Source organism: Eriocheir sinensis, chromosome 3 (genome assembly GCF_024679095.1).
Source record: "Eriocheir sinensis breed Jianghai 21 chromosome 3, ASM2467909v1, whole genome shotgun sequence".
Classification (NCBI taxonomy): domain Eukaryota; kingdom Metazoa; phylum Arthropoda; class Malacostraca; order Decapoda; family Varunidae; genus Eriocheir; species Eriocheir sinensis.
Window position 1 is genome coordinate 4,571,380 of NC_066511.1, and position 26,402 is coordinate 4,597,781.

General features: G+C 42.1%; 1 protein-coding gene across 1 annotated transcript; it reads right to left on the bottom strand.

Moving 5' to 3' along the window:
• Positions 1-1,082: 1,082 nt before the first annotated feature.
• LOC127003862 (uncharacterized) lies at positions 1,083-25,043 on the bottom strand. Its single transcript, XM_050870960.1, has 6 exons — positions 24,602-25,043; positions 16,333-17,916; positions 16,152-16,203; positions 15,791-16,019; positions 4,689-4,805; positions 1,083-2,425 (listed from the first exon to the last, which is right to left on the bottom strand). The coding sequence occupies exons 1-6, from the start codon at positions 24,699-24,701 to the stop codon at positions 2,081-2,083; spliced, it is 2,427 nt and encodes an 808-aa protein (XP_050726917.1). The 5' UTR covers positions 24,702-25,043; the 3' UTR covers positions 1,083-2,080.
• Between the last annotated feature and the right edge of the window lie 1,359 nt (positions 25,044-26,402).

The following is a 26,402-nucleotide window of genomic DNA, read 5'->3' on the forward strand; positions in this document are numbered from 1 at the left end:
CATCTGTTCCCAGATTTGGTAAATAATCCAGAAAAGTTTTATGAATTCTTTAGGATGACTACAGAACAATTCAAAAGGTTGGTGGAGTTAACTGGATCCACAGAGCAGCTATGGCATCCCGGCCGATCTCGGTGCATAGTATCACTAGGATCATAATTATATTACACGTCGTTCTTGCACTAAACTAATCAGGACGTCCACTATCATGGTGCTAACTCTTCGGGTGACTCGCCGTGACTAATGAAAAAATGGGACCAAATCAGTCGGTGAATCTGAATCGCCATGAATCGTCATGATTTAAATTGGCTCGATTCGCTTGGTGGAAACGATTACATTGAAATTAGTGTGGCGAATCAAGACTGTGGTCAAATAAACTGCAACTTTAAGTATGGAAAAGAAAGAAGGGTAAATTAACATTTTATTTTACCTTCAAGAAAGGTACGTCAAGGTGGGTAAATATGAGGTCTACTTTCCCCTTTTAGAGAAAGGGTAAACCTAGATCTACTCTACCTTTTTAAAGAAAGGGTAAATCTAGATCTAATTTACCTTCTTCTGAAAGGGTAAACTTCATTCTTATTTACCCTCAAAAGGGTAAGCTATTCGGGACACTACGTTTACCCTTTTCTTACCCTTATCTTACCCTTTTTTTTTTTACAGTGTATGCAGAAAACTGAACAGAATGGTAATTAATAAAAATGGTACATTAATAAAACCACGTCGTAGTGTTTATAGAAGAATGTTAAAAAATATGGTTATGTTGACATTCAATGCCTTATAAACACTATAAAATCACAAAATAAACCAAGAAATGAAACGTGGTACTGCTCAAATGTTTCAATTAATATAATGCCTCGGAATGATTACTAAAAGCTGCAAATTTAATAATCATGTGTCATGTTGTAAACTAGTCAAATGACGTTAAGACAATGATCGCTGATTCTTGTTTCCAGGCACACCAATGCAGACGACCAGAGAAGTGAAACCATGAGAAAGGATGTAATGCCTTTTACACTCAAGAGATGCTAAACAAATGAAATAAAAAAAAAGGTAAAGGTCAAATTTCATATACAGTTCAGCTGACAATCAACATTTTATTTCGATGCTCAAAATTGTGCACAATCAGAGGCCGTGGTATGAAAAGGGAGGGAAATCTCTAGGACACCCTGCGTATTGAGTTATGTTTTATGATACATCACTGTAAACGATGCTAATCAGACAATCTGAGGCTTGAAACAAACAGAGGCAACAAATTCGGTAAAGCGGATGTGTATTGGTCTGCTAGGCAGCTCAGCCTGAGATCACATGACGATATCAAAAAACAGTTCTTAGGAAAACTAGTGTAACATCAACAATAATTACGCGTTAAAACCATTACCATCCTGCTTACTAATAAGTTTGCTAGAATATTATTTTTCTACATCTTCCAAATCATCAAACTAGAACATATGGAAAAGTACACAAGAATATAAGGTGACTACAAAAGAACAACCGCCCGTCATATGGTAGTTTCCGAAAACTTGTTATACATTCATAAGGGCATAAAAATAAAATAAAGGAGGAACAAGGAAAAGATAAAATAAGCCCGCTAATCACTACTCCTATATGAAAAAAAAGGGTATAGATGAGTGGCCAAAAGAGAGGCGGAGAGGTGTCTCGATACTCTCCTCTTAAAAGAGGTCAATTAATACAGACGAAGAAAGATTGCTCCAGAGTTTACCAGTGTAAGGGGAGAAAAAATGAAGCTGCTGGTTTACTGTTGCAAAAGGGATTGGGACAGCATAGGGATGAGCTTAAGTAGAAAATCTAGTGCAGCGGGTCTGCGGGAGAGGGGGACGCATGTATTTAGCAAGTTCAGAATTGCAATCAGCATGAAAATATCGATAGAAAATAGAAAGAGATGAAACTACGGCGGAATTTAAGAGATAGAAGACTGACAGTAAGAGGAGGGGAGTTGATGAGACGAAGAACCTTAGACTCTACTCTGCCCAAGAGAGCTGTGTGTGTGTGTGTGTGTGTGTGTGTGTGTGTGTGTGTTGGAGATGGGGTTTGTGACTAAGGATTGAACTACATTTTAAAAGTATTACATGGTCCATTGCTGGTAAAGGATGACCCAGTACACAATATTAAGCACCACCACTATTAGAGGCACCACAAATACCCGCACCACTACAATCACTCGCTCAGGAGTCACTCTGGGTGGGGGTAGTTTTAGTTTGACGGCGGGGTGCACCTTTACCATCCGCTGCCGCTCCGTCAGGTACTCCGTCAGTACGTGGATCATGGTGATGAAAAAGAGTAGGCTTATACTGGAGAAAAACCACATATCGATCATCTTGACGTAGGCGGTAACGGGCAGGGCATCGGAAGTATTGCTGAAGAGAGTATAAAACACTAGCAGTGTCGTCAGGCTCACTGCCATACGTACCTGTGGAAGGAATTCAACTTTTTGCATTCACTTTCGTTGAAACGTGTGAATGAGTGCAGTTTTCTGCTGTGCATACCGGTACATCGGCAAAAGTCCAGGGGCTTACACAACATATTCAAGTAAAATGAGTGCACCAAAAGCCTCCACTAACCATTGGGACTATTAGCAGAGTGATCAATAACCAATGCTTTCAAATAAAAAGCACGCAAAGGTGTTTTCTACAATATGCATGTGCTGTGGGTTTCGAATCTTTCGTGTTTACCTTCAAGTAAAACAGGTGTATAAGAGGTTTCGTATCAGCCATACCCACCTAGTATACGAGGGGATGTTTATTTTAACTGCATATTGTCCTACTTTATACTAAAAAGGACATTCTTCAAAGAAAATACGTGCTTGAAAGGGCTTGTATGTTCACTATGTATAGCTTTGCAAACAAGGTGCTCTATTTCTAATTTCCGATGCAGCTGTGAGGAGACGCTTAATTTCGCTTCAGACTGGTTGCATTGCTTGCTATATAAATGAACCATGCACCCAGGCTTACCCGCCCTCCGAAACACACACACACACACACACACACACACACACACACACATATGAAAGGGTTTATATTTTTCATGCATAGCTGGGAGACGTTTTTCTGCATGTTTTGTTGCAATGCACACTAAAGATAAGGTGACGTGCACTCATCGTCGCCCTCCTTTCCAAAACCTATCAACTCCACACCCATGATTTTTTTTCTCTGAGTAGACGCTTGTTTTCACTGGGCACATTACAAACAAAAAGTGATTTGTGCATTCTTAGCGGACAACCCTTCCAAACCCTTCCATTGACAAACGCAAAAGGTAACCTGATTCATAAGTTTCTGTAAGGTGTAAATGAATGTATACAGCATGATAAAAGTGTCGCGCGCACACTCTCTCTCTCTCTCTCTCTCTCTCTCTCTCTCTCTCTCTCTCTCTCTCTCTCTCTCTCTCTCTCTCTCTCTCTCTCTCTCTCTCTCTCTCTCTCTCACACACACACACATACAACACACACATACACACTAGGGTTTGTTTCCCGGGATCCCGGATAATTTTCAAAGTTTAATAATCCCGGGATATTTTTGCAATTTGCAATTTTGAAATTAAGTACAAAAATAGGGACAAATTTGACTGCAGGATGGTTGTGGACTTGTGGTTCTATTTATATTTATATACAGGGTGTCCCGTGAGGAATGTTTTGTGTGTGTGTGTGAAGGAAGGACTTATTATACTGTTTAGGTATTGTCTTGAGTATTATAAAGCAGCCATGGCACTCCCGTTACCCGCAACAGAGCTCGTATAATGAACACCATGTTTGCATATTCCACGTTGCCGTATGTATACGGCATTGAGATGAGCGTGACAATTGAACAAAATTACAAAAAAAAGCAGCACACTTTCCCTTTTCTGTGAGATACTTCTTAATCATTTAGTTCATGTTATAAATAAAGAATGCATACGTTTAATTTTTCTTCATTTATTTTTACTACATTTTCTGTCATTAAGTACTCTTTTCATTTCACTGAGTATATTGTAAATGGAAACACTTTTTTTTTTTATCAGCGATAATGAACTATAATTTACATTGTCATTCTCATTGGAATTCGGAAGCAGAACAAAAATAAAGTAGTAAACGAAGTATATTTTAGCTCTTATTCTTATTCCTTTTACTTTGTTGAGAAAAAAAGTGCATGCTGGAAATTTGGAATTAAACTTTAAGTGGAATTAATAAGAACTACAGTAATATTTCTGCATATCTATTAATGTTAAGCACATCAAAACCCTGAAAGGGAAACTAGGTATAATGTGCAACTTTAGACAATTGAAAATCCCGGGATTAGGGCCAATTTTATCCCAGAATCCCGGGACAAAAAAGAGGTCCAAAACGACAATCCCTAATACACACACACACACACACACACACACACACACACACACACACACACACACACACACACACACACACACACATAACACACACACACACACACATGACACACACACACACACCACACGCACACACACACACGCACCACAAGCTAATTAGACTCTGAGTTACATGGGAGTGGCGGGTTAAGGTGACGAGTGCTTTGGGTAAATACTCACGTCTTGCATGCCGAGGGTGATGAAGTGGACAGCAAAAGTGATGGGTGCACATTCCTCACCCTCCACTCACACAATAATTAATATTTGTCACAGGTGTTCAGGAAGTGCAGGTTAGAAGCTGTTAAGTTTTTACTCACGTCGAGCATGTCCAGCCTAATATAGAGTGTGGCATAGCCGACACAGATCAACATGGAAGTGGGCAGGAAGACTGTCACTACGATCACTGTCCATCGTCGTTTCACTTCAAACTTCACCTGTGTGTACAATGCCCCACAATAAGGTATCGAAACGCTTGAACGCCTACACACGGCCGACAATCGAGGAACACCGAAGGCTCAAAGAGCCAACGCGACGGAGATGAACACCACCACCAAGCGCAGGTATCGTGTATGGTCCCAGCTTTGCCTTTTACCTTTTTGCATTTGATTGCTGACGAGAATCGTGAATCGTGCCAAATCTATTCTTCGACTTACCAAAAGCTCTTCATTCATAGGAAATTACTTCTAGCACTAAGGCAAAAAACATCTCCAATTTCACTTCTTCATCTTTCTCTCCTCTCCTTAACAGTGACGGCAGCACCGCCGTCTTATCTATCTTTAAGGCTGAACTCTTCGCTCAAAAGTTCTGTTGAAACTCCACTCTGGACGATTCTAGGCATATTCCTCCTACTCATCCCCCCTCTGACTTCTTTATGCCTGTTTTTTTTAAGATTCTTAAGAATAACGTTTTCTATACCCTCTCTGGCATTTACTCTCAGAAGGCTTATGGACCTGATGGAGTGCCTCATATTTCCTTAAAAACTGTGCCTCCGTGCTGACACCCTGCCTGGTCAAACTCTGTCACCTCTGCCTATCAACATCTACCTTTCCTTCTTGCTGGAACTACGTCTTCATACAGCCAGTGCCTAAGAAGGTTGACCGTTCCAATCCCTTAAACTAATGTCCTAAAGCTTTATTTTCCTGTCTATCGAAAGCTTTTGAATCAATCTTTAACCGGAAGATTCAAAAGCACCTTTCCACTTCTGACCTTCTATCTGATCGCCAGTATGGGTTCCGCAAGGGGCGTTCTGCTGGCGATCTTCTTGCTCTCATTATTAACTCTTGGTCATCCTCTCTTAGCCGTTTCGGTGAAACTTTCTCAGTTGTGCTAAACATATCAAAGTCTTTGATTGGGTCTGGCACAAATCTTTGCTTTCCAAACTACCCTCCTACCTTTTCTATCGTTCTTTCTATACTTTTATCTCCAGTTTCCTCTCGGACCGATATATCACTGCTGTAGTAGACGGTCACTGTTCTTCCCGTCAACCTATCAACAGTGGTGGTCCTCGGGGATCTGTTCTATCTCCCACTCTCTTTCTGTTGTTCAATGATGATCTTTCCGAAACGAACTGTCCTATCCATTCTTATGCCGATGACATTTTTCTGAATTTCTCAACTTCTTTTGATAGAAGGCCAACTCAACAGGAACTAGACGATTCCAGGTTGTAGGCTGCAGAACGCTTAACCTCCGACCTTACTATAATTTCCAATTGGGGCAAGAAGAACCTGGTGTCCTTCAACGCCTCAAAAACTCAATTTCTTCACCTATCAACTCGACACAATCTTCCAAACACCTATCCCCTATTCTTCGACAACACTCAGCTGTCACCTTTTCATACACTAAACATTACTGGTCTATCCTTAACTCAAAATCTCAACGGGAAACTCCATATCTCCTCCCTCACTAAATCAGCTTCCTTGAGGTTGGGCGTTCTGTGTCGTCTCCGCCAGATTTTCTCCCCCGCACAGATGCTATCCATATACAGGGACCTTGTCCGCCCTCGTATGGAGTATGCATCACATGTGTGTGTGTGGGGGGGGGGGGGCTCTACTCACACAGCTCTCTTGCACAAAGTAAAGTCATAGGATCTTCGTCTCATCATCTCCCCTCCTCATACTGACAGTCTTCTACCTCTTTCTACCTTCTATCGATATTTTCATGCTGACTGTTCTTCTGAACTTGCTAACTGCATGCCTCCTCCCACCCACGACCCCGCTGTACTCGACTTTCTACTCTAGCTCATCCCTATACTGTCGAAACCCCATATGCGAGAGTTAACCAGCATCTTCACTCTTTCATCCCTTCACTGGTAAACTCTGGAACAGCCTTCCTTCGTCAGCATTTCCTCCTGCCTATGACTTGACCTCCTTCGAGAAAAGTGTATCAAGACACCTCTCCACCCGAAATTGATCTCTCTTTTGGCCACTCTATACGATTATGGGAGCGGTGAGTATCGGGCTTTTTTCTTCTACACTCTTTTTGTTGCTCTTGAGCCGTCTCCTTTGTTGTAAATATATATATATATATATATATATATATATATATATATATATATATATATATATATATATATATATATATTACGTCTTCGCCTGTAGCGCCGTTAGGCTTTCTTCAGCAGGCTGGTGGTCTGCCCAGGCCCGTCATGGCGCAGGCAATTTTTATAGTGACGGCATTTATGCTTGGCTCATGCTGCCCCCCGGAACTCATTCTTGATTCACTTTTTTTTTTTCAAGAGTCCGGGTTAATGCGTGGCATCCAGGACTGCATGTGAGTGGTCTTAGGCCACTCGGCAGTGACTGAAAAATCCCAGGTGGTAGCGGGCGGATTCGAACCGACGTCGTCCATGGCGCTGTGAATGCGGGGCCAGCACGCTAACCACTCAGCTACCGCCTATATATATATATATATATATATATATATATATATATATATATATATATATATATATATATATATATATATATATATATATATATATATATATATTTGTCAGTGCGCCTGGCTGCTACTCCGCGAGGTCGAATCCCGGCCCAGGCAGTCGGCGTGCGGCTCACCCAGCTGCTCACCCTCCCTTTCGGGCTGGTCGATGAATGGGTACCCGGGGAAACCTCGGGAAGGTAAATTGTGGTAACCCGGATGTCACACTGGCCCTGTGCCCCGGGGTTATGGTCTCCCTCTCTCCACAGGCTCAAGGGCCAATGCGACGGAGATGATCACCGAGGCCACGTGCAGTTATAGCTTATGCCCCCAACTTTACCTTTATATATATATTAGGTGCTACCTATATTGGCGGTAGTCTTTCTTGAGGTGTCTCTTGGACGACCCCAGCCCGTTAGTGGCTGCCGTGGTATATAATTCTTGCTTGGCTCATTCTGCCCCCGGTGGTCCACTTGAAAAAAGTCGCTGAAGTTAGGGTTGATATGAATTATATAAATTCTAACTTAATTAATATTTAATGATGTCTTCGTCAAGGAATTCACTACTGCAAAAATATATGAAGACTACAAGAGACTATTCGGCTTATAGATTTTGCCCCTAAGTACCATTTATTTGCCAATTGCATCTATGGTCTAGTGGTTAGTACGCCTACATAACCATGAAACCGCGAGACTGTTCAAATCCCAGCTTGGACAATCGGCGCGCAGCCAACCCATCTGTTCTTCCTCATTTCGAGCTGGTCCTTGAATGGAAACCTTGAAAAACCTAGGTAAAGTAAAGTAAAGTTGGGGCATTCGCTATAGCTGCACGTAGCCGCTGTGCCCTTCGCATTGCAGTGAAGGCTGCAGCCATCGTATGAGAGGGGAGTTTGCTTAAACAGCAGAGTCGCTTCTCATAATACGGCTGCAGCCTTCAATCTGCACAACATTTGCCTGGTTTTAAAGGTTCGTTTACGTTTACAGCTGCCATCTTCTACAATTATATATATAATTATCATTCTATCCTTAACTCAAAGTCATATCTGGAAAATTCATTTCGCCTTTCTGGGTAAATCAGTTTCCTCGACGATGGGCGTTCTGTATTGTCTCTGCCTGTTCTTCTCCCCCTCTCAGGTGCTGTCCATATTTTTTTTGGGGGGGGAGGCCCTTCTTATTGGTCCAGAAGGCACCGGCGTATATAGGGGGGGGGCCACTCGGCCATGGCCCCCCCCTTTGGTTCAGTTTTTTTTTTTTTTTTATCCTGTTAAAATTTGGCGATTTTTTTTTTTTTTTATTGATATTGATTATTAGTTCTCCAAGTCTTCAACATCAGTAATGTGCCCTTCAGAGCCCCCTTCTTACATTAAACTCATATTTAGGCTGATGGGGACCTATTTATAATAGCTAAATTATTTAGCTATTATAAATAGAATAGATCCCCATAGAGCCCCTACAATTTTCCGTTCTCTTTCCTGCATTACTTCTCCATACGTTTTCTATCATAAGAAAACCAGCCCATAAAACAGTGTTCTCATTACATACTACATTAGTTAATTCCGTTCTTAAACTGATAGAAGAAAATAATAATAGACTGGAGAAATGTGTTTTCCTGATCTAAAAATGAGTGAAGAGAAGAGCGAAGAGGTGGGATCCGATGACAGTTTGCTGACATCGGCTGACTTTTATGAAAGCTCTAGTTTCTAGGAATGGAAGGCCTGGGGAGGAGCACGAGCCAATCAGAATTCAGAGATTACCAGATTTTCATGTTCCTATTGGCTGGTCGGTTTCAGGAGCGGGCCGCCGGAGGAGCTAAGTCAGTGTTGCCACGCGTAGGGGAAAATCCCTACGGTAGGGGATTTCAGGGCTTTGTAGGGAGTAGGGGGCACCTACGGTGAAAATCGTCTTTTCGTAGGGGAACGTAGGGGAAAAATTCAGAGACAGACAGACAGACAGACGGCTGACCATTGACGTCTGTAAAGACATTGGAATCAATTATCAAAACTTCTGAAAGCTTTCCCTCAACCTTTGATGTGACATCGTCTTTGGTTAAACATTATTCTTGTGCAAGGTCAAGATACTTTGCCAAATACTCAGAAAATGAAAGAAATGATGTTCTCGCAGATTAGACCCAAACATCCTTCTAGAAAGTCCAGTGGCAGTATCGTGAATGTAAGTATAATTTAATAACTTTTGTTCATTATATTGTAGTATATAATTCTATAGACTCTACTTTTACACACACACACACACACACACACACACACACACACACACACAATATATATATATATATATATATATATATATATATATATATATATATATATATATATATATATATATATATATATATATATATATATATATACTATGTATTTTATGAACTTTCAGTCTTTCATACATTTCTACCATACGTAGTTAAATATTGAAACGTCTCTCTCTCTCTCTCTCTCTCTCTCTCTCTCTCTCTCTCTCTCTCTCTCTCTCTCTCTATATATATATATATATATATATATATATATATATATATATATATAAATATATATATATATATATATATATGATGCACAAATTTTTTATATTATTATTTTTTCCGTGTAGGGGAATGTAGGGAAAATTCTGTGGATGTAGGTAGCCACAGTCACCAAGGCGTGGCAACACTGAGCTAAGTTGAGTTTGAATGGCGTGCTAGAATTCAAATGATTCTCTCTCTCTCTCTCTCTCTCTCTCTCTCTCTCTCTCTCTCTCTCTCTCTCTCTCTCTCTCTCTCTCTCTCTCTCTCTCTCTCTCTCTCTCTCTCTCTCTCTCTCTCTCTCTCTCAATTCCTTAATCAGGTGAAATTTAGTTTATATATGAGTTGATTTAGCAACTGAAACTTCATAGTATCTCCTCAGGAGATAATATGAAGTTTCCAGTTGAGATTTTTAGTGAAGGACAGTCCTAGGATGTCTAGGGTAGAGGAAGAAGACAGTTGTGTGTCATATATATATATATATATATATATATATATATATATATATATATATATATATATATATATATATATATTTTTTTTTTTTTTGTTTCCCCAAATACAAATTGTTCAAAAACTGTAATTCTTATTTTACCGGGTATGTATAGGTATACGTAAGCTTCTTTAAATTGGTTTACCATTAATATATATTAATTGTGCAATATACCGATCTTGAGACTACAAAGTAACCCTTAAAATGCTTCATTTAAAAAAATATTCACCAAACCCCCAACTCTAGAGGCTCGTTTTGGTCGCTGCTCACACATTGAAAAATCCTAGATTTATTCCTATGGGCCGGGTGACTGTGGCCCCCCCCTCTCCATGGATCTATATACGCCACTGCCAGAAGGCTTTCTTCAGGGGTCTCTTCGATGACCCATCCCGTTAGTGGCGCAGGTGAATTTTATTCATAGTGGCTGCCGTGATATATGGCTTTCCTGGTCCATGCTGCCCCCCGGTGTTCCACTTTAACGAAGTCGCTAAAGTTAGGGCAGATTGAAGATTTGAGAAGCATTTGGGTAATCTTCCGCCCCTCGGCGATGGTTAGAAAAATCGGCGTGTTTCGGCTGGACTCGACTCCATGGGCTCACCATGCCCGCACGCTGACCATTCGGCCATTACCTCCCCAAAGTATGGAATATGCGTCTCATGTGTGGGGGGCCTCCACACACACAGCTCTGATAGATAGAGTGGAGTTAAAGGTTCTTTGTCTCAATTCCAACCCCCCTCGTACTAGCAGTCTTCTACCTCTTAAATCTCGCCGCAGAGTTGCATCTCTTACTATCTTCTATCGATACTTTCATGCTGACTGCTCTTCTGAATAACTTGCTAGCTGCATGCCTCCCCCATCCCGCGGCGCCGTTGCACACAACTTTCTACTTTTGCTTACCCCTATTCTATCAAAATCCCTTATGCATGAGTTAACCAGCAACTTCATTCTTGAATCCCTTCCGCTGATAACTTTGAAACAGCCTTCCTTTATTTATATTTCCTCCTGCCTACGACTTGAACTCTTTCAAGAGGAGAGTATCAAAAGATCTCTCCAGTCTCAACCCGGAAATGACCTCTCTTTTGGCTTCTTGCTCTTTTTTTTGTCGAATCAGCGTTTATATATATATATATATATATATATATATATATATATATATATATATATATATATATATATATATGTATGGATGGGAAAAATCTATTTGAGGCTGGGAGGTCTCCCAAGACTCAAATGTGTAAATTTTTCCCACTCCAGTTCTTATAAGGAAACCGGATAATGTCTCGTCAAATTGATGAATCTATACTGTCCATCACAACCACATACATAATTAACCAAACAACCAACAGCGTAGCTTTAAAAGGCTGACGTAAACTAGACCTACTCCACATCAATACTTTATACTAAAAAATGTGACTATAGTCAATAAATGCCAAGAATCTAGCTATAAACCTTAGCTCATTTTCTAATACGTTTTTTTTAACCTTTTCGTTCAAATTATTGATATGCTCCGTAAAAGGAGAGAAGCTTGTTGAGATTCACAGTTTTAGTTGCTATCAAAACAGATATCAGTTATTTGGCCCTTATGTCATTGAAGGATGACAGAATAGTAGAGAAAGAACACTACTAAGACAAAAGAAAAAAACAAAAAAATAAAATAGAAAATAATAAACAGATATCAGTTATATATATATATATATATATATATATATATATATATATATATATATATATATATATATATATATATATATATATATATATATATATATATATATATATATATATATATATATATATATATATATATATATATATATATATATATATATATATATATATATATATATATATATATATATATATATATATATATATATATATATATATATATATATATATATATATATATATATATATATATATATATATATATATATATATATATATATATATATATATATATATATATATATATATATATATATATATATATATATATATATATATATATATATATATATATATATATATTATATAATGTGTGTGTGTGTGTGTGCCCAGCGCATCACAGGGGTGATTGTCTCTGGATTGGAGGCACACATTCCACGTACTTTCTCTACCCCTCATGCTAAAAAGCCTTGGTTTAATCACGCTTGTTCTCGTGCTATCAAAGATAGGGAGGCAACTCACAAAGTGTACCAGAGCCTTCGCACTCCTGCTAGCCATAACCTTTACATTTCTGCCCGGAATCGTGCCAAATCAATCCTTCGACTTACCAAAAGCTCTTCATTCATAGGAAATTACTTCTAGCACTAAGGCAAAAAACATCTGTGTGTGTGTGTGTGTGTGTGTGTGTGTGTGTGTGTGTGCCCAGCGCATTACAGAGGTGATTGTCTCTGGAATGGAGTCACATATATATATATATATATATATATATATATATATATATATATATATATATATATATATATATAGATATATATATATATATATATATATATATATATATTGTTAAAAGTGATGGCTAGGTCGGCGTTTATTATTTTCTTCAATGTACTTTCTTTTTGTCTTAGTAGTGTTCTATTCTCTTTTGATAGGAGTTGTATGACTTCGCCATGGCTAGTCATTTGGCTGGATCCGGATTTCGGGTTCGTAACCCTTCATCAGCAGCTAGTAGAGAGATGTTCCTTCCCCTGGTGTTGAGGTGAGAATGGTAAGTAGATTCGTTCGTTCGTTTCTCGATTTACCCCCTAAAAAGGGGGAACGGGCCTTTGTCCGTGGACGGCCCGTCGCAGAGGGGAACCCGCCGCGGGCGTGCGGCGGGTGGGGGAGCCCTTCCGTCGCCGCCACAGCCACGGGTAAAAGCCGGCGGGCAGCGACGGAGGAACGGGCCCTCCGAGCTCTGGCTCAGGAGCAGCCCGCTCGTGTGGGCGAGCAATGCAAGCTCGTTGCGGGACGCCTCCGCCGCCGCCACAGCCACGGGTAACAGCCGGCGAGCAGCGACGGAGGCACGGGCTCTCTGGGCAGGCGCCCAGCAGACACCCGTAGCAGTGCACGGGCGAGCAGCCGACCGGTCGACTTGACTGCCGCGGTGGGGCCCTAAGCGAGGATAACCAGGCGGGTCAACCACGCCGCTGGCGCGCGGCTCCTTTTAAGCTGGAGCGTTGCTGCTACTCTCCTCTGGGCGGGACGCTGATTGGCTCGTCCCGCGTCCCTCGTGCGCGCGCATCGATGATTGATGGCTGCCTGTTTGTCGGCGCATGCTCGGTAGGGCCTGTAAGTCCTCAGCCTGGATGTTGAGTTTTGGCTTGAGTTCTTGTATGTACAAGGCCTCCAATATTGGAAGTCGTCGCCTATCCTGGCAGGTATCCAGAATTTCTATGTTTTCTTCCAGGGTGCTTCTTGTTATTGTCTCTCCGTGTTCTTCTCGAAGGTGTTTTTTGGGGGCTCCGGCAGATAGATGGAATGTAAGTCGCCGAGACAGCCTCATTGTCGTCATGCCGATATACGAGGAGGAGAGGACTTCGCAGTTTCCTCTTGTGCAGTTGAACCTGTATATGACGTCAGACTTCTGGGTTGTCCCTTTACCCGGGCGAGTATTGTTTTTCAGTAGGAGGTGGCTTGTTTTCTTGTTTTTGTAGTATATTCGGAGGCTGATCTTCTTCTCCTGGTTTATGGGTTTTAGGTTGCGGTGCACTATCTGCCTCATGATCCTTTCTTCTTCCTTGTGTGATGTCGAGAAGAATGCTCTGTAGAAGATGGTAATTTCTTGCTTCTTTTCTGTTGTTTTTGGATTGTGCCAGCTATCCATGATCTTCTTGGTGTGGCGGTTGATTTCAATCTCGCTGAAGCCGTTATTGAGTAGACCTTGTGTTGAGCGCTCTATTTCGCTGTGTACTTGTTGCCATGTGCTGCAGTGAGTGAGTGCCCTTCTGACATATGTGCCGATTGTCGAGTCTTTGTATCTTTGTGGACACTCACTCCTTCCATTGAGGCAGTGTCCGGGGTTTGTGGGCTTGACGAATACTTCTGTGTTGAAGTATTGCTCTTCTTGCTTTACGAGTATGTCCAGGAATGGGATGGAGTTGTTGACATTCTTTTCTATTGTCAGCTTGAGGCCGGAAACTTCCTGTAGGCAAAGTCTGAGCCGCTCGGCGTCGTCGTCATTCTCGGTCTTGATGAATATGTCATCTATGTAGCGGCAGTATATATCTGGTTTGTCGAGCTTCTTGAATACTTCTTCTTCGACGCAGCCCATGAAGAAGTTTGCCAGTAATACTCCGAGGGGTGAGCCCATGGCTACTCCGTCAATCTGGCAGTACTTGTTTCCGCGTGGGCAGGTGAATGGAGCTTCTTTTGTGCAGCATTCAAGGAGATCTCGTAGGACAGCTTCAGGGATGTCGATGGGGGTGATAGAGTTGTCATGGTATACCCGTTCGATGATGTAGTTGATGGTGCGGTTCACAGGTACGTTTGTAAAGAGCGATTCGACATCAAGGGAAGCAACTCTTCCTCTTAGTTTGCCTATTGCGCCGGTAGGCATCTTCCCGGTGGGGCCTGATGGTCGGCCCAAGGCTTCTTCCAGGTGGGGCCTGATGGTCTGCCCAGCCCATTCTGGCGCAGGCGAGTGTTTATAGTGGCGCCATCTTGCGTTGGCTCATGCTGCCCCCCGGAACTCGTTCTTGATTCGCTTGGACGGCTTCCTCTAGAGTCAGGGTTGATGGGTGGTCTTCAGGACAGCATGTGGGTAGTTTTAAGCCACTCGGCGGTGACTGAAAAATCCGAGTGGTAGCGTGAGGATTCGAACCCGCGTCGTCCATCACGCGGCGAATGTGGGTCCAGTACGCTACCAGTTCGGCCACCGCCTTGTGTTGCTGGTCTTCAGGATGTCGAGAAAATCTGACGATGCTTGTAGGTTGTGTATGGAGGGTACGTAGGGGGTCAGGAGGCTGCACAGTTGTTTCGCTAGGTTGTAGGTCGGCGTCGGTATTTGGGATATGATAGGCCGGAGTTTGTTGCCTGGTTTGTGGGTCTTGACGTTCTCATAACAATAACCCATGCTGAACTCACCAGAGAGCTTTACTATTTTTTTTTTATAGTTTGATACTTCTGCTGGCAATGTTGTTTTTGACTATCAGTTTGTTTACTTTTTTTCTTGAGGTCTTCCGTTGGGTCCCTGGTTATTCTTTTGAATTTTGTAGTTTCGTTGAGTATGTCGTCAATCTTCTGTAGGTATTCGGAAGTTTCCATGATGACGTGGCAGCAGAGGAGAGTAGCAGCGAGGCTCCAGCTTAAAAGGAGCCGCGCGCCATCCACTTACCATTCTCACCTCAACACCAGGGTAAGGAACATCTCTCTACTAGCTGCTGATGAAGGGTTAAGAACCCGAAATCCGGATCCAGCCAAATGACTAGCTACGGCGAAGTCATACAACTCCTATCAAAAGAAAATACAACACTACTAAGACAAAAAGAAAGTACATTGAAGAACACTTACACGAAGTACGCTGAAATGTGTCTCGTTGTTGCCAGCTTCTGTGATGGTGAGGGACGTCTCGCTAACCTCGTAGTCAGGCAAAAACCTCTCCTCCAGGTATATGATCTTCGCGTCTGCTGTGGTGAAGCTGGCCTGTTCTTTACTGACCGATGCTAGCTGAATGTTGATGTAACACCACTGCTTGTCGAAGGGGTAGTAGAATACCTCGAAGGAACACGCAAAGCTTCCACTGAAAGATAAATAACTTATCCATGCTTGTGACCTGAAATAAAATTATCCAACAACTCGTTTTATGTAAACATTAGTTTGGTTATCAGTTTACTAGAAGACACTGACGAAGGGGGGGGGTTTCCTGACACACCTGAAGTGGAGTTGCAACACTATCTGTGCCGCGTCGCCACCATAACCTGTGTCTGCCGAAGAAAAGAAAAAAAAACCTTTGTGGAGATATCGACATACCTAACGCCTCGGCGAACGCCACTATACAGCTATTGCTCACTGATATGAAATGTTACAGAGGCCACTTTCTCATTTTTGCTTACCCATCTTCTCGTCGTTGTAGTCTGGCGGCATTGGACCCTTGAGCTTCCTGATTCCGATCTCCTCCGCAATCATGTTAATCTTGCCATCGTACACATTCGGGAACGTCAGTCTCGGCTTCCATATGGCCTTAGAGTCATCTCCACCCAACTTGTTCCACTCAAGCGTGTTGCGGAGGTTGAGGTAAGTGATCCTGGGGTCTATCCACTGCAGGTCGAGGTTCATCTCCGCGTTCATTGCGCGCCGCACGTCGCTGATTTGACTCACGCGGAGAATGGTCAATGTGGAGCCCAGCTGGAGAGGCCCGGCGTGCTGGGAACTGCTTGGCGGTTGTGTGGCACGGTAGCCACGGGGCAGAACCAGCGTCTTACAGTCGTCCTCGTCAGAGAAGTCAACACAGTCGTTGGTGCCGTCGCAGCGGTTCACCTTCGGTATACAGTCCCCGTTGGAGCAGCTGAACTCAGTGTTGGCACAAATTGAGAAACTGAGGCGGATGACTGCGCCGGGCGACTGGTCACAGATAACACGTGACAGAGTCCAAAGGTGGCGGCCAAAGGGGTAGGAGTTTTCCGATGGTAAAATTGTGGTAGCCATCGTGTAGCCTTGCGCCACATTAAACATTTCCCACTCGCTGCCATTCCTCCGGTACACCATCATGCCGTAATAACCACGGAAGTAAGGCTTCTCGTTCTTGTAGCCGAGCACCTCGTAGAACGTCTCAGCTTCACTGTTGTAGCACAGGCCACGCAGACGAAGAGGGATGGAGCTTGATATCTGGCAAGGAACACAGGCAGCCCAGCGGATATTGCAGGACGTGTCCACCCACAGGCCGCTCAGCAGGAACATTAAAATGCAGTTCTCTCCACTGCCGCCATTGGGCTCCTTCTGCTCGAAAGGCGGGTCACCAATGACTGATCCGTCTTTAAACTTCCGCCACACATTTTCCTCCTCTTCGTCCGTGGCCCCAACCCACAAATGGTAGTTATTAGCCAAACATTCAACAGTGAAGAGCAGCGACTCGTTGAACAAAGCCATGTTCTCGTCACGAGTGGACGGGCTATATATCTCATAGCCCGCACGCCGACACGTCTGCTGCGAGTCAGGCAGGTTCCTACGCTCAGGGAATATAACATAACCAACAGAATCATCACAGAAACTCTCAATTTTCTGGAGTTCAATAGAAACACCGCTGAGTTGCATCTGATCCCTATCAAGGGAGAAGATATCCCCGGGAGAATAGTCAATACAATGGGCCTGCTGCCGCACTTCCGCCTCACTTACAAGTTTGCTGTAGATATTGAAGAGGGCAATGCGCCCCCGGTAACTCTGGTCTGCGTCATAGCCGCCGGCTAGGAGATCCTGTTCCTGGCCCAGGGCAAGCACGCCTCGCAGGGGTAGCGGCACGACAGAGGTAGAGATGGGGCCGCGGCCCAGCTCTTCTCCGCCTATGTAAACCACGTACACTCCCTTCTGGAATAGATGGCAGTAGTGCGTCCACACATGTAGGTCAATGTTGCTGATCAGGTGCGGGAAGCCAAGCTGCCTTACTCCGTTGTAGTAGAATCCAAGCTGGCCGCCGCGTCGGTCTGGGAACAACAGAGGCAGTGTGAAGGCTGGATGGAGATACACAGGAAGACAGGACGCCAGATAAAATATAATGAACTCTTAAAAAAGTGAACTATTGTAATGTGATGTGCTATATAATTTAAGACTAAAAGCAGACCTCTGATTTCCATTGCATTTTTTCAATGCATATTTATCTTCCTGCAGAGAGGAGTGGGTCTTTAAAAATGACCCTGTTACTGCGAATACTTCGTTCAAGCGTCTCTGTAAAAAAACAATGTTCGTTAAGGCAAAGGCTTGGACATTTATTTTTAAACCGTTAAACATGAAGTGAGCAACTGTTGCATTTCTATTTTCCTAAATCATCAATTAATTCTAACGTTTTGTTTAAAGAATGCATTTCATTGCGTTCCCGATCGCTAATGCCGAGAACGTGTCAAACCAGCCTAAATGATGAAAATGTCAAAGCGCGCCAAGGCAGTTTCTTCTTAACCGAAACGAAGGTTCCTGAAACTACTGACAGCTCTTTTTACTTTGTTCCCTCCTACTTCCAGTATAAAAATATTTTGTCCAAAACTGGGTTCTGCGTCTATGTACACAACGATATTAATTACTATCGTGCCCACAGCCTTCATTCCTCAAACTTTCCCACTATCAGGGTAAGACTTTATTGTCATTCTATACTAAATATGACTGTTTATCTCTTACTTAGTTCTACCAACTATATAAAATTCATTGACCAGTTGAATTCCAAAATGGAGCACATATTGACTCACTCTCCCTTCGCTGAAATCTCCATTTTAGCTTTCAATGTTCACCACCAGGTTTGGCATTCATCCTCTTTCACTGAGAAACTTAGATAACAAGCATACAACTTTGCTCTCCCTAATGATCTAAAGGATTTGGTGCAGTACTTACACGTATCACTGGCCACCTTAGAGACGCACCCAATGCTCTAGACCCCTTTCTAACTTCTAATCCTTCAGCTTATTTAGTTTAACTTCACTCTCCATAGGGCTCTTCCGATCACAACCATATTTCCACATTCTGTTCTAATTCTCCTGAACAACCTCTGGATCCACTGGGGGTGTGTGCTTATGGCATTATGCTTCAGTTCGGTGGGATGACGAAGTTGTATTTTTATCATTGCCCGTGGAATGATTGTTGCTTACAAGTCTGAGACCTCTCACTGTGTGCCCAGCCCGTTATGGAAGTAATTGTCTCTCAGATGGAGACATACATTTCAAGCACTTTCTCTACTCCTGGCGCAAAAAAAGCCATGGTTTTAATAACGCTTGTTCTCGTGCTCTACAAGGTAGAGAGTCAGCTCATAAAAGGTACCTGAACCTTCGAACTCTTCTTAATTAGGATGTTTACATTTATGCAATGAATCGAGCCAAATCTGTTTTTTGACTTGCTAAAAACTATCATTAAAAGAAAACGTCAAAATCATAGTAGCTTTAATTCTTCCAGAGACTTCTAGCTATGAGTCAAAACTATTTCTAACAATTTCACTTTTTTCATATCTTTCACCCCATCTTATTTCTGATGGTTATAAGGCTGTCACTTGTGCCTCTAAAGCTGAACTTTTACTCCAGACCTTTTCTTAATTCCATGCTGGACAATTCAGGGTATATACATCCAACTCCTTCCTTTCTGACTTCAATATGTCTATAATTAAAACTCTTAGGAATTATGGAATTATTTATATGCACTCTCTGGTCTCAATATTCAGAAGGCTTATGGGCCCGATGGAGTGTCTCTTCCTGTCCATAAAAACTGTGCTTCCGTGGTGACACCCTGCCTAGTCAAACTCTCTTATCTCTGCCTTTAACATCTACCTTTCCTTCCTGCTGGAAGTACGCCTACATACACCCTGTGCCTAAGTAGGGTGACCGTTCCAATCCCTCAGACTACCGTCCTACAGCTTTACTTTCTTGTCTTTCTAAGGCTTTTGAATCAATCCTTAACCGGAAGATTCTAAAGCATCTATCCACTTCTGACCTTTCTGATCGCCAGTTTAGGTTCTGCAAGGGGCGTTCTACTGGTGATCTTCTTGTCTTCCTAACTGACTCTTGGTCATCCTCTCTTAGCCGTTTCGGTGAAAATTTTGCTGTTGCCGTTGTCATTTCGAAAGTTTTCGACAAAGTCTGGCACAAATCTTTGCTTTTCAAACTACCCTCCTACGGATTCTATCCCTCTCTGTACTTTCATCTTTCCTTTCTGGCCGATCTATTTCTGCTGTGGTAGATGGTCACTGTTCTACCTTTAAAACCAATCAACATTGGTGACCCGCAGGGTTCTGTCCTATCTCTCACTCTCTTTCTATTGTTCATTGGTGATTTTTTTTCCAAAACAAACTGTCCTAACCATTCATACGCCGATGACTACTCCGCATTACTCAACATCTTTTGATGATTCCAGACTGGAGGCTGCAGAACGCTTAACTCAGAGCTTACTATAATTTCCGACTGGAGCAAGAAGAACTTGGTGTATGGGTGCCTTCCAGACACCTATACCCTATTCTTCATCACACAGCTGTCACTGTCTTCTACAATAAATGTCATGATTTCATTATTTTAAGAAATAGACCGTGGAAAATACCGCGGGAGTCCCCGCCATTTTGATTGAGAGAGCGGGAAGATGCATCACAGGCAGGCGGGAGCAGCGAGCTTTTCAAATCATATTCGTTATTATTGCCAAAGCTGAGTTATGAGTGGGATGCATGACCCACTATTACCAAGTGCATGTGTTAGGTTATTAATAGATAATAAACCATAGCCGTAGGGCGTTTTAGCGTAAGTGTTGCAAAGAAAACGAGATGTCACTGTGGCGAGAGCTGGCATCTTGACCGCGGCCGGGGAGCTGAGCATTGTGGGTCTTGCCGCTCCTCGCAGCCATCTTCCACGTAGACTCCAACGCGACAGGACCTCCCTCACCAACCTCCCGCGCCACGTCGTTCATCGTGGTGGTCTTTCCAGCTTTGTAGTATCCACAAGTCCAGAGTGACTGTGTGCTGCAGGTGTAGGAAAGCCCCTGGGAGGTAAGGAGGGCACGGCGTGTTGCAAAGAGGAACGAGAGAGGATTGAAGAAGGACTCCAGGGCTCCAGACCACGAGGTAGATCAGGTGTGGCTCCCGCTTCTCCCATCTCCAGTTAAGTAATCTATTTGCATAGAATGTTTTAAGATAGATAGCTAGGTTGCTGTGTGCCTGGTATTAATGAATTAATTCTTAATTTCCAGAGAGTTTCTTTGTTGCTTTAAATAAACTTAAAAGCAGGTTTCTCTGGCCTTTGTTTGTCCTATGGGTGTGTGACTGGTCATAATTAAATAAATAATTAAAGGACACGAAGGGGCTGCGAGTCTGAGAACTCAATTTTCAGATACTTTATTTATAATTTTTTATTGCTGAGAATTTACGGGATTTTCGGAAGTCCAGACCTTTCAAGAACTCCACAATAAACATACTCGGTCTATTCTGAACTAAAAATCTCAATTGGAGACTTCATAATTATATCCTCTCACTAAATCAGCTTCTTCGAGGTAGAGGGTTCTGTGTCGTCTCCGCCAATTATTTTCCCCCTCCCAGATACTATCCATATATAGGGGGCTTGTCCACCCTCGTATGGAGCATGCATCTCATATGTGGGGGGTTCCACTCACACAGCTCTTTTGGACAGAGCTAAGTCTAAGGTTCTTCGTCTCATTAACACCTCTGCTCATACTGACAGTCTTCTACCTCTTAAATACCACCGCCATGTTGCCTCTCTTTCTATCTTCTATTGATATTTTCATACTGACTGCTCTTCTGAACTTGCTAACTGTATGCCCCCTCCCTCTCGCGGCCCCGCTACGCACGACTTTCTACTCTAGCTCTTCCCTATACTGTCTAAATCTCTTATGCACGAGTTAAAACAGCATCTTCAGTCTTTTATCCTTTTCACTGGTAAGCTCTGAAACAATCTTCCCTCGTCTGTATTTCCTTCTACCTTGAACTCTTACCAGAGGAGAGTATCAAGACATCTATCCTCCCGAAATTGATCTCTCTTTTGGCCACTTCTGAACTATTTTGGGGGGAGTGTTTAACGGCTTTTTTATCATTATTTTTTTTTTTTGTCCTTGAGCTGCTTCCTTTACTATAATAAATAAAATAAAAAAGTTTTCTGGCATTGATCATCATCCTTCACACAGCCCTCCTGGACAGAGTGGAGTCTAAATTAAGGCTCTTCGTCTCATCAGCTCTCCTCCGCTTACTGATAGTCTTCTACCTCTTAAATTTCGCCGCCATGTTTACTCTCCTATCTTCTATCGATATTTCCACGCTGACTGCTCTTCTGAACTTGCTAACTGCATGCCTCGCCCCCTCCCGCGGCCACGGTGCACACGACTTTCTACTAAAGCTCATCCCTTTACTGTCCAAATCCCGTACGCACGTATTAGCCAGCATCTTAACTCTTTCATCTCTCACGCTGGTAAACTCTGGAACGATCTTCCTTCATTTGTATTTCCTCCTGCCTACGACTTAAACTCTTTCAAGAGGAGGGTATCAGGACACCTCTCCTCCCGAAATTGATCCCTCTTTCGGCCATCTCTTTGGATTCTTTTCAGGAGCATTGAGTAGCGGGCTTTTTTATTATTGTTACCTTTTTTTTGTGCTTGAGTTGTCTCCTTTGTTGTAAAAAAAAAAAAAAAAGATCCCGACTACGTTCATCTTGTGGTCCGTAAAAAATGTGCTCCCGTGCTGGTTAACCTCTTTCATTTCTACCCTTTAACGTCTATTTTCTTCTTCCTGGTGGAATTACGCCTACATGCAACCTGTATCTAGGCTTTGTTTTCTTGTCTCTTTAAAACTTTTGAAATAATCATGAAGTGGGAACTTCTTAAGCATCTATCAACTTGCAACCTTCTCTCTGATTACCAGAACGGATTTTAGGTGTTCTAATGATTTTCTTGCTTGCCTAACTGACTCCGGGTCATCCTCTCAGCCGATTCTGTGAAATTTCTGCTTAGACATCTTGAAAACGGTGGCCGAGTGGTCAGCGTGTGGGCGTGGTGAACCAGGGGACCAAGGTTCAAGTCCCACCGATGCACGCTGATGATTTTTAACCATCGTTGAGTGGCCGGAGATTACTCACACCCTGCCCAGATCTTCAATCAACCCTAATTCAGCGACGTCGGTCAAGAGGAGCACCGGGGGGCAATATGGGTCAAGCAAAAATCGTATATATCGCGTCAGCCAATATAAATGAAATTCACCTGCCCCACTAGCGGGCTGGGGTCGTTCAAGAGACCCTTGAAGAAAGTCTACCGGTGCTGTAGGCAGCGTCTAAAAGAGTCTGGCATAAATCTTTCAATTTGCAGACTACACTCCTACTGATTCTATCCATTTCTTTGTACCTTTATCTCCAGTTTCCTTTCAAGCAGATCTATTTCCGCTGTGGCAGATGGCCCCTGTTCTACTCATAAACCTATGAAGAACCAGCAGTGTTCCGCAAGGCTTCGTTCTGCCTCCTACTTTTTTTTTTTATTGATCATAAATGACCTTTTCAAAAGAAACTTCAATCTACTCCTATGACGATGACTCTACTCTTGTATTACTCAAGATCTTTTAAATCAAGACCATCTCAACACAAATTACAGGACGCAAGGCTTGTAGCTACATAACGCTTAACATCTGACTTTACCATTATTTTTTAAATGGAACAGAAGGAACTTAGTGTTCTTCAATCCCTCAAAAACTCAAATTTTCCACTTGACAACTCGACATAATCTTCCAAAACATCTACCCCCTTCTTCGATGACACTCATCTGTCCCCTTCTACGTTAAATATCCTCGGCTTTTCATTAGTGTGGATATTATTCCAAACATTGTAAATTTATATATATATATATATATATATATATATATATATATATATATATATATATATATATATATATATATATATATATATATATATATATATATATATATATATATATATATATGGTGGATTGAATATAATCATAATAGTTAGTGGTAAATATTTACCCAAAAATTATAAATTATATGCATAGTCCCTTAAATAGTGATTCGGCGGGTTACCGAGCCACCGAGGAGGAGAGCTGCAATTCTGAATCAGACTTTCAATAGGATCCATTGTGATAACATCGTTTGCTGCAGTGTCCTCCAACTCAAACTTACTTGTTTCTAATTCGTGAGAATTTACTTTTATTTTTATTTTCAACGGATCTTTGCGATTCACATGTGTCTTTTACAGTGGTGATAAAAAAAGAGGAAAAAAAAACGGAACAGGTGAGAGCAAATAAGTAACATCTTTGCACGGCGTGACTTGGCATATGTACATTAATAGTAACGTAGTGGTGATCCAGGAATTTTAGTAGATAGTGCCGGCAGAAATCCAGCAAAGTTGAAATTTTAACCATTGCCGGAGCAAGACTGAGAAAAGGGGAGGACTTTGGAAACTATGTTTGTCATGCCGTCCACTAATAATTAATTATTATTATTACTATTATTATTATTGTTATTATTATTATTATTATTATTATTATTATTATTATTATTATTATTATTATTATTATTATTATTATCAATATCAATATTATTATTATTATTATCAATATCATCATGATTACTATTGTGTTCGTTAAAGTCTGTAAGGAAAGTGTGACGTGGTGGTGAAAAAAAATGACAGTCATCTGACTCACAGAGGTGGAGGACGTCGTTCTCGTAGTCTGTGGCGGCGAGAGACATGTGCGTCTCGTAGCTTGTAAGTGTGGCCGGCTGCGCCCAGTAACACACGCTCATCTCAGACACCTCCCCGCCCTGTCCGACCAACGCCAACCATGAGTAAAAATTCGTAACCGAGGGTCCTTAAGCATAACATAAATGCGTAAATAAGCATACACACAAGATACACAAGGGTACGAAGAAACTACGTGAGGCTCCTCTGAAGACTAGAATATACATATAAACATACTACTGAGGCGATAAAAAGACTATGAAAGAAAATTAACGGAGACTTCGAGGCAATATAAGGCGACAACAAGAGGCAATATAAAGAAACTACAAAAAGAAGAGAAAGGAAACTATGAGGTAATATAAGGAGAATAATACAAGAGGCAACAATACGAGACTAGAGGAAATAAAAAGACAACAAAAGGAAATATGTGGAAACTTCAAAAGGCAATATAAGGATAATAGAAGGGGAGATATAAGGAGACTACTTCTTCTTCTTTCTTCTTTTAGGATATACCCCCTAAAAAGGGGGAACGGGCCTTTGTCTATGCGACGGCCCGTCGCCTGCTCAACGTCAAGCAGGGTAGTGAGCAGGTGCCAGGATAATTATTCACATACTCAGGATGGGCCAAGATAAAGCGAGCCAAACTGACAAAATCTGTGGGGCTTAAGTGACTATGTTACTAATTTAATGGGGCTAGGTTACAAATGTATCTACATATTATTTAATATCATAGGTAAGTTACATTAGGTAGGTCATTTAATAAGTATTTGTTTAATAATCACTATGCCTACTCCATTCTGAAGTAAAAAAGGGTATCAATATACTATTAAATGATTGTTATTCATCAATTTGTACTATCACTGAGTAGAAATTGTTAAGCAAATATATTTGGGTAAATAATAAAGTTCTTTGCAATTTTCAAATTTCAAATGACTAAATCATTTTCACAAGGAATTTCTCATTCACCAAAATTTAATCTTTTTGCACAACTTGCAACAATAGCAGAGATCTTCACTTGGTGCTGAAACACATATCTTTCCAAAAATAGCAGACTTAGTTAAAGTTTCTGGACATTCTAGAGCAAATATACAAAATATGACTAAAAGAGGGACTCAATCGCATTAGAGATGGTCTTCATATTCTTGGTAAGCAGGTGTGCTCCATTTATATATATCTGGTACTGAGAGAGAGAGAGAGAGAGAGAGAGAGAGAGAGAGAGAGAGAGAGAGAGAGAGAGAGAGAGAGAGAGAGAGAGAGAGAGAGAGAGAGAGAGCAAATGGCTTAAAATCAACCACATTGAAGCAATGGTGATGAGGGTGGATGAAGAAAGGATGAAGACGAGATGGGAGACAGAGCAGGAGGCAGGGTAGGTGGGGAAAGAGGATCAGGCAGTGTCGAAGACATGTAGACACTGGCTGGGGAAGAAGGGGAAGACAGTGAGGGAGGAGAGCGGGAACATGAAGATGGTGAGGGCTGTGGTGAAGGATGAGGCGAGGACGTGGGATGATAATATGAGGGACCAGGCTGTGGTGATAAGGGTGGATGACGAGAGAATGAAGGCGGGATGGGAGATAGGAAGAGACTGGGAAGGTGGGGAAAGAGGATTGATAAAAAGGAAGAGGAAAAGGGAAGATGAAGATGGTGAGGATAGATGCGTTGGTGAGGAATGAGGTGAAGAAGTGAATCGTGGTGGGGAACGAGGCGGAATGCCCGACATCTCACCAGACAATGAACCCCATACTATGGAACGGACACTTGCCCCATTA